Source organism: Camelus bactrianus, chromosome 29, assembly GCF_048773025.1.
Source record: "Camelus bactrianus isolate YW-2024 breed Bactrian camel chromosome 29, ASM4877302v1, whole genome shotgun sequence".
NCBI classification, from domain to species: Eukaryota; Metazoa; Chordata; class Mammalia; order Artiodactyla; family Camelidae; genus Camelus; species Camelus bactrianus.
This window is the reverse complement of record NC_133567.1, coordinates 4520063-4528210: the sequence shown is the minus strand read 5'-3', so window position 1 is coordinate 4528210 and position 8148 is coordinate 4520063. Positions and strand designations below refer to the sequence as shown.

The 8148-nt window shown below is 51.8% G+C and overlaps 1 protein-coding gene across 5 annotated transcripts in view; it reads right to left on the bottom strand.

Annotated features, from left to right (window-relative positions):
• Positions 1–5324: 5324 nt before the first annotated feature.
• The window catches only part of LYN (LYN proto-oncogene, Src family tyrosine kinase), a 105842-nt gene continuing 103018 nt past the window's right edge, over positions 5325–8148 (bottom strand). For all 5 annotated transcript variants that reach the window (XM_074355066.1, XM_074355069.1, XM_074355070.1 and 2 more), the window contains one exon: positions 5325–6723. In XM_074355066.1, coding sequence (XP_074211167.1) covers positions 6521–6723 — 203 coding nt within the window. In that variant the 3' untranslated portion in view covers positions 5325–6520. The remainder of the gene's footprint in view (positions 6724–8148) is intronic.

The following is an 8148-nucleotide window of genomic DNA, read 5'->3' as shown; positions in this document are numbered from 1 at the left end:
CTAAGAAATAATAATAAAACCTGTATTTTAAGCCCCACCGCTGCCAGCTTGTCCTCTGGGCCCTGGCTGGCGCCCGCTCTTCACTTCCTTTCTGCCTCGGCAGCTGCTCTTTGTCTTTCCCGCTGGCCCAGCCCTGCCTTCCTCTCTGCAGATTCTCCCTATTTTTTCTGTTTTCCGCAGCTTTCCCTTTTGTCAGCCACCCCATCATCTCACGAGTCTGCTGTGTGAACTTGCTTTGGATGCCGTGACACACAGGGCCCCATGCACGCGATGCTGCGAAGAACACAGCTGCATCATGCCCCAGTTCTGGAGGCTGGGAGCCCGAGACCAAGGTGTCGGCGGGGCTGGTTCCTCCTGAGGCTGCGAGGAAGGGTCGGCTCAGGCCCCTGTCCTTGGCTCACAGGTGCCGTCTTCCCCCGGATCTCTTTGCTGAGTCTTCCCTGCACGTGCGTTTCTCCCATAATGTTCTTTTGCTAGGGACCCACCCATGACATTATCTTAGCTTAATGACGCCCGTAATGGCCCTATTCCAAGTAAGGTCACTTTGGGAGGTCCTGGAGTAAGGACCTCAGTGTGCCGTTTTGGGGAGGGCGCAGTTCAGCCCCTGCCTGTGGACAGCTCCCAGATCCAGTTCCCTACTGAGTTTCTCAGGGTTATCATTTGAATGCTTCAGTCAATGTCACAGATGGGGGGTTGTTAAAAATTTTTAAAAACACCCCAAATCTAGAGAAACCCTATCTCTGTGTGCTGGGTGAAGCCCTGGGAGAGTCCGCGTCCACAGTGGCCCCCAGCACAGGCCTGGCGGGTCTGGGAGCTCAGTCTCCCTCCACTCTCCTGCCACGACAGCCGCCCCGGTGGCTTCGTGTCCGTCCCTCCCTCACCCTGCTGGCCGACTGGACGTCATTGTGTGCTTTTCTGACATTGCATGTCATTCAACATCTTGATTAACCAATGTCTTGACTTCACAAACACGTTGACTTGACTATGGGCCTGGCTTGTAAGGAAACGTTACCGTGTTTACTCCTTAAAGCAACCCTATGAGGTGAGATCTACTCTTACACCTCCGTTTGGCAGCTGAGCCCCGTGCGCAGGGCTGGGCCGGGAGGCAGGTGGTGTGACCCTGTGGTCCTCGGGCATCTGCTCCGAGCCGGACTCCTGTCTGAGGCTCTCAGACGCCCAGTGCTGCCCAGCACGGCCTCACCTGGGACGTCACCTTCTCTCCACGGTGTGGCCTCATCTTGGTTGACCAGGTTCCCCCACTGCTGAGCAAAGGGTGGTCCAGGACCAGGAGTGTCAGTGGCCGTTCCCGGGTTCCTCCCCAGATCTCCATCCCAGAACCTGAAGCCCTGGGGGGCCCAGGGATCTGTGATGACTCTCAAGTTTGAGAATGACGCCCTAACTCCGCTGTCCAGGGGCTCTGTCCTCGATGCCGCCACACTTCTCTGCCTGGCTCCCCCTCCCTGCCTTTCTCTGAAACTTCCTGCAGTCTCCCCTCCACGGCCAGTGCCCTGTCCCTCTTCAAAGCCACTCCTGAATGTCACTAATTGGTGAAGTCTTTCCCTCCATCTCCACGCCTGTTCTTGTAACCAGCCCTGTGATCTCTCCTCAGAATAATCTTCACATTTTGTACCTAGCTTTTCCCTTGTAATACTTTTCTCGCTCTACCTACAGCATCCCTGCTCAGGTCCCCTGAGACTAAACGCCGGCATCCCCCACACGTCCGCGACGGTTCCTGTGTGCAGGGACGTCTTTGGTAAAGCTCTGCACTGAATGACTCCTGTTCACCCGCAGAACGCCTTCTTTAAAAGTTAAGCACATGGGCAAAAAAGAGATGAGGAGTGATGACCCACTCTGGCAAAAAAAAAAAGTCTTACAGAGAAAGACTGAAAATGTCATCCATTGGCAGGGCAAGTGAAATGATCTCATTCACGTCTCCCATCGAAGCATCTATGCTGTGGCTCCCACCGACGGCTTCCGCATCTGGTTGGGTCGCACGCACCGCCTCGCCCACATCACAGTGCCTTTTCCAGAGCAGGTAGAGTTGAGAGTCTGCCACCAAGTGCTCAGAGTTGAGTGTGTTGCTCCCGCACAGTCTGACTTCACATTATGATGGCGCATCTATTTTTGCTGGTGGACTACGCGTTCCTTAACTGCATTTCAGCAACCACAGCTCACTGGGTGACCAGAACCACTAGACAGGTCTCCCCTCCTTGAACTGCTAAGTATCAGACCTCCCTGAAGTGCTTGTGATCGGAGAACATTTTAATGACTGGCTATGTTGTTCCAAAAAGATGCATAAACATTTTGCGTCTTGGAACATGGCTACGTTAATTGGGTTTTGAGTAACCACGACTCCCACATCCTCCACTGGAACTGGATGCACTGCTGGACACTAAAAGGTCCCGCGTGCCCTTCAGGCTCTCTGGTCCATCCTCATAGCCACAAACATCAAAGAAAACCCTCCAAATCAAGCTTTTTAAGAACTCATTTGGTGGCAAATCTGATCTGAAGCTATTTATAGGCTGTATTCACCCTACTCACTAGGAGTTCAGGTTTTTTTTTTTTTCCTGCAGAAATGTTTTTTGATTAAAGGTTTCTTCTCCAGTGCTCACTGAGGGTTTACCACCAAACATTCAGTGTAGTCATTGTACTGACATTTTAAGAAAACACAAAAACAAAAACAAAGCCTTAAATCAAAACCACAGCTGACCCTGAGGGTAGCAGATAAGGGCTTAAGGCCTCGTGGAAGCCCCAGCATGAGAGTAATTTAAAAAATTCACAGGCTCTTTCCTTGCTTTGTGACATGCATGGCCTTCGGGTGCTATAAATAAAGCCACCTTTGATTCCGAAAGTCCAGTGTTGACCCTGCACATTGGCCAACACCCGACACGTCTTTCCAACGGCCTGGAGACGGAGGCCACCAGGACGGCCCCTGTCACTTCCAGATGTCAGGGAAACACTCAGGGCCACACGGTGACCGTCCTGGGACCCTGTGACGTGCTGGGCACTCACTCCTACTGGGAGCATTTAGAGTCATAAGAACACAGGAAATTAAACGGGAAGGCTTCCTTCCTACACGTCTATCAGGTTAGAGCTTTCTGGGATAAACTTCTATCAGTTTAATACAACTTCATGTATGAAATGGAGCGCACATGTTATGACAGCATTTTATTCAGAATCGTAGTCTCTGTGAGTTGTCCTTTTAAGAAGGGTGAGTGGTGAGATGAATTCTTGCGTGGCTTTTCTCCCCAAATTAAAGTTACTCAGAAGAAGCTTCCCCCCCACACCCGTGTGGACACCAGTGGAGCATTTTGTAAGTAATTCCTCTGCCCACTTAAAACATCCAGCTGCGTCAGAAGATTCCACTGTAGAGGTGTTTCATTTGTGTAGTTTTGTGAGGAAACGTGAAGAGAAGCCAGCCTATTCCTTGCGTGGCCTTGAACACATCGGGTGTTCCAGCTGTCCGGACCTTCAAGGCTTGTCGTGTGAGTTCAAGGTAGTTTTTTAAAAAGTGCCGAAGCACAGAAGCGAGCGCTGAGAGAATGGTGGGCGTGTTTACAGTCGTCATTCTCATCAGGAAGAATGCCAGGCCATCCTCGCGTTTTCTGGGAACTTCAGGTAGTCAAAATGTAGACACAGCGCTGACGTCTCACTCAGCCGGCAGAAGCAGACAGTGAAGGCCCTGAGGGGACGGGGGGGGTGGTGTGAGGTCGTCTGAGAGATGCTCTGCGCTGAGAACACAGGAAACTTGGGTGTGGAATGCGGCATCGGGGCCGGGGGCCGAGCCTTCGGGTGAGCGTTTTTGAACTCAGTCGAACGTGTCAGATGCTGGTGGTTCATTACTGAGAGGCTCTGAGCAGCTACTGTCTGGGTCTGTAGTTTGAGCAAAGGGAAAGCCAGCACCACAGGCAAAGTCAGAAATGAGCTTACGCTTGCGTTCCAGTGCCCTGGATCCATCCCGCTGTGCAAACAAATAAATACGGTCCCTCCTTTGATCAACCCTCCTATGCTCTTGGGACAGAAGCCAAGGCTTCGGTGGCGTAGGGCGTCCTCTGCAAGAAAGTGGGCGTGCGTTCCCGGTGGGGTTCCCACAGCACCCAGGGAGGCCAGCTTGGAAGGGATACAGGAGCTCCAAGCGTCCCCTCCTCCTGGGGACCCGTGTCAGGCCTGTGAGCTCTCCTTCCTGATCCTGAGAAAGGAAAAGGCACCTTTTCTCCTCCTTCCTCCTCGACTCCCACGTCCTCCTTTGGGAAAAGGGTTAAAGAGAAGGTCTCGCTTTGAGCAAATCTCAGGGGCAGCTCTGCAGCCCGGGCGTGCATCGCACTCCCCCTAAATTCACAAGGAGCTTCTCCAGCACACTGGCAGCTCCCCCACCGCCCAGCACCCCTAGCTGCAGAGCAAAAGGCAGGGTCTCGGGGGCGGGGTGGGGGTGAGCATTCTGATTTTCAAGTTCCCGATCATGTCCTAGATGTGAAGCTGGGAGCCATCCTGCAGACCACCGGGGACCCCAAGGTTACACAAACCCCTCCCCAGCGCGTCAGGAGCCCTAACGGTGCAGGCCGCCCGCTGAGCACCACGCGGCCGGGCACACGCCCAGAGGGAGCCAGGAGGCCCAGCGCGATGGGCGGAGGGGACGCTCGAAGCCAAGGAGCACAGACGTGACTGAGGGGGTAAGTTGAATGTAAAATGGCAAAAGGAAGCCGAACTGAGATGAAAAACGATGCATTTAGTGATTTTCCAGAGGCTTCTTTTTGCTTTAGGGACTCTTCATGCCTTCTCCCCATGTAAGGTGTCGGGTCACAGGTGTGACTCTGAAGTAGAGTGTGAGCGGGTGGGTGTGTGTGGAAGATGTACCCTCGTGAATCAGGACTGAGCGCAGACGTCCCATGATGACCTAACCGTCTGCCTTTGTGAAGATGGCTCTTGTGCGTCGAAAACTTTAGGATATTTTTTAAAGGATTTTTTTTTTTCAAAAAAGGTCATACAGGAAAAGAAGATAAAATTTAGGGAAAAGCAGAATATTTTATGCCTTTGTCCAGGCACCCAACACCTAGCCAACACATGCACAATGAAGCTGTAACGGTGCTGGCTAAGCCTATTTGAAACCAAATCCTGTTTGCCTCCCGTGAAGGGAAGATCTGGTGCCCAGGCCATCAACTCCTCAGTTCTCCGATCTGGAAACCCTCAAAGGATGGCGGGAGAACTTGCCCACATGTTTTTAAGCGATGTAACAAATGGAATCCCCTCTCGTTCCACCCCCGGTTGGTACTCATGTTTACACTGACAACAGTCGGAAACATTAAAAACCAGCAAAAAGCTTGAGGTGTGATTGGGCCAGGTGTATTAAAATAAAATCAAATAGAAATATTAGATATATACACAACAGCATAAGTGACACGTGATGTGATAAAGCATTTTCCATTCAAAGCCTAGAGGAGAAGAATCTAACAAACGCAGCATCTTGTACCCCCAGCACCCGGCGGAGTCGAGCCTCCTTGTTACTTCTCTTCCTTTGTCTGCTTGTATAAATAGTCTCACACACACCTCACGCAATTTGGAAAAGATCGCTGAATCACGAAAATAAGCCTCAATTCTGGCATTTCTATTTTCTAGAGAAGGCTACAATTAACATTTGTTCATGAAAATAATGTTCAGAATCACTGGAAGCAATAAAGAAAATTCTTGAGTTCTGTAAGGCCCTAGAAGGTTCTGCAAAGATTAGAATCTTTTTGTTCTCCCAAACGACGTTATCCAGAAAAGTCTGTATCTAGGAAATGGTGGACTTGAAAAGCTGGACTGTTAAGAATACTCCGTCTTAAGGCAGGGCACGTTCCTGAGGCTCCCGCCCTGGGCGGCCCGGGCGGGCCGGGCCGCGGGTCCCCGGCACTCAGCAGGGCAGGCCTGCGAGCCTGCGAGGGCCGCCCCCGCCCCCCAGCGGGGCTCTGGGCGGTCTCCCCCGAAGGAAGGGAAGCGTTTAAGTCTCGGATTTCACGGAGGTCACTGAGGTCTGGGAAAGACACTGAAGCTTCTGACTTCACCTGCAAAATCTAACAGGTTGGATTAGTAATTAAAAAAAAAATTAGCTGAAGCATAAAGAAAAATTCAAAGAAGTGTCACAGCAAATATCTGGTTATTGTACTTTTATAAATGAGGTTAGTTCTGCTCCTGGTTGGGAATTACTGAAACGGCCTATGAACCTCTGAGTCACCCATCCCCGTGTAAACAAAGGCAGACGTGGGTGCATTCTGGTGGCCCGGGGTGTTTTCTTCTCGGAAGCCTGTGCCCAGATGTTGGTCTCACAAAGCCAGATGGCCGCGGGGAGCGGTCCAAGCTGCACGCCAGTGGCAATGGCTCCTGAGGAGGGGAGGCAGCCTTCCCCGGGGGGAGAGCTCTTCCTGAGTAACTTAGCCTCCTGCACGGGAAGCAGGGGTGGCAGGTGACCCCAGCACGGGAGATAACTGGTCCACCGGGGGCTGCTCCTTGCCCCGCCGTCCCCGCGGGGCTGAGGGTCTCCTGCGCTCTAAGGCTGCTGCTGGTACTGGCCCTCCGTGGCTGTGTAGAAGTCGTCCAGGACGCTCTGCAGGTAGTCGAACGTCGGCCTCTCCTCTGCCTTTTCTTTCCAGCACATCTTCATGATGTCATAGAGCTCGTCTGGGCAGTTCTCCATGCGGGGCATCCTGTAGCCCTGCGACAGGGCGGTCATCACGTCGGCGTTAGTTCTGCCTGAGAAAAAGAAAAACCACGTACCATTTAGAAACCTGACCGAGGCTCACGCGTTGCAGCGGTGCCCACATCCTGCGTCCTCGGCTGAAAGCAAGCTTTGGAGGCTGTCGTGGGATGAACTGTGTTCCCACCCTGCAGATTCCTATGCTGAAGGCCTAGCCCCAGGACTTCCGCTTGTGACTGTATTTAGAGGTAGGGCTTTTCCAGGGGTGATCCAGGTAAAAGGAGGCCTTTAGGGTGGGCCCTAACCCCACCTGACTGCCATCCTTATAAGAAGAGGAGATTAAGACACAAAGAGACACCGGGGATGCCTGTGCACAGAGGAAGGGCCAGGGAGACACATGGACAAGGCAGCTGTCTCAAGCCAAGGACAAGCCTGAGGAGAAGGCCACCCTGCCAACACCTGGATCCTGGACTGTGAGAAAATACATTTCTGTTGTTTGAGCCCCTCGGTTTGTGGCATTTTGTTACGGCAGCTCTAGAAAACTGGTCCAGAGGCTAAGGACATTTCCGTAAGCAACTAAATACTATAAATGTTAGCACAGAGGGGCTCATGACGGCATGCAGTTGCCAACGTGAAAACAGGCGAACATGGCAGGTAGAGCGCAAAGCAGGTTCTCCTTAACGACACGACGACACTGGACTTGGCAGACCTCTTGAATGAACTACTCAAGCGTGATCCTAACACTTAATCTCAATGTCTTTTCTTAGCTTTTTTCCAGCTTCATCGTGTAATGCATATACCAAAAAAAAAATCACTTGCACAAACATTATCTCATACCGATGCTGTTTAAAAATCAGCTTTTCATTGTAAGTTTACTTTAAAGGAGTCAGGATCCTTAGGGCAGCTAGACTGATTCCTTAATAATTTTCAAACTGTCCTAGGCTTCAGTTCAGGCAGGGCCAGAGCTCGCCACGCTGCGGGAAAGTGTGCAGCCTCAACCGCGCGCACAAGGGACCAAGGTGCCCGCTACCAGGAATCTACAGGGCTCAGCAAGAGCGCTGATCCTGGAGGATGGATTTACTAGGTCTCAGGGCAGCTCAGAAGCTGAACTGTTGATCATCGATACTGAGAGTAGCTTTAAGGAAAAAAAGATCATTTTAAGAATGGTTTCCCCCATTATTAAAGTGGGTACTGAAATTGGCTCACTGAGCAGTTTTACCAGTGCTTCCCCGCATCTGGGTGTCTTGCCTGTTTTTGTGGACACCTCATTCTGCAGGGTCATGCGCTCCTCTCGGGAGGAGCTGTATCTCATGCAGAATATTTTCACGTTGAATGTGTATAACGTCTGGGGCACGAGGAACTCTGTTCATCACAACCGTTTCCTCCCCACCGCCCTCTCCTTCCCACCGCCGTCCACTTTACCCTGGTGGTCACTGGACATTTTCAGAAAGAGCTGGAAGCTTTACAGAATGTCTCTTACT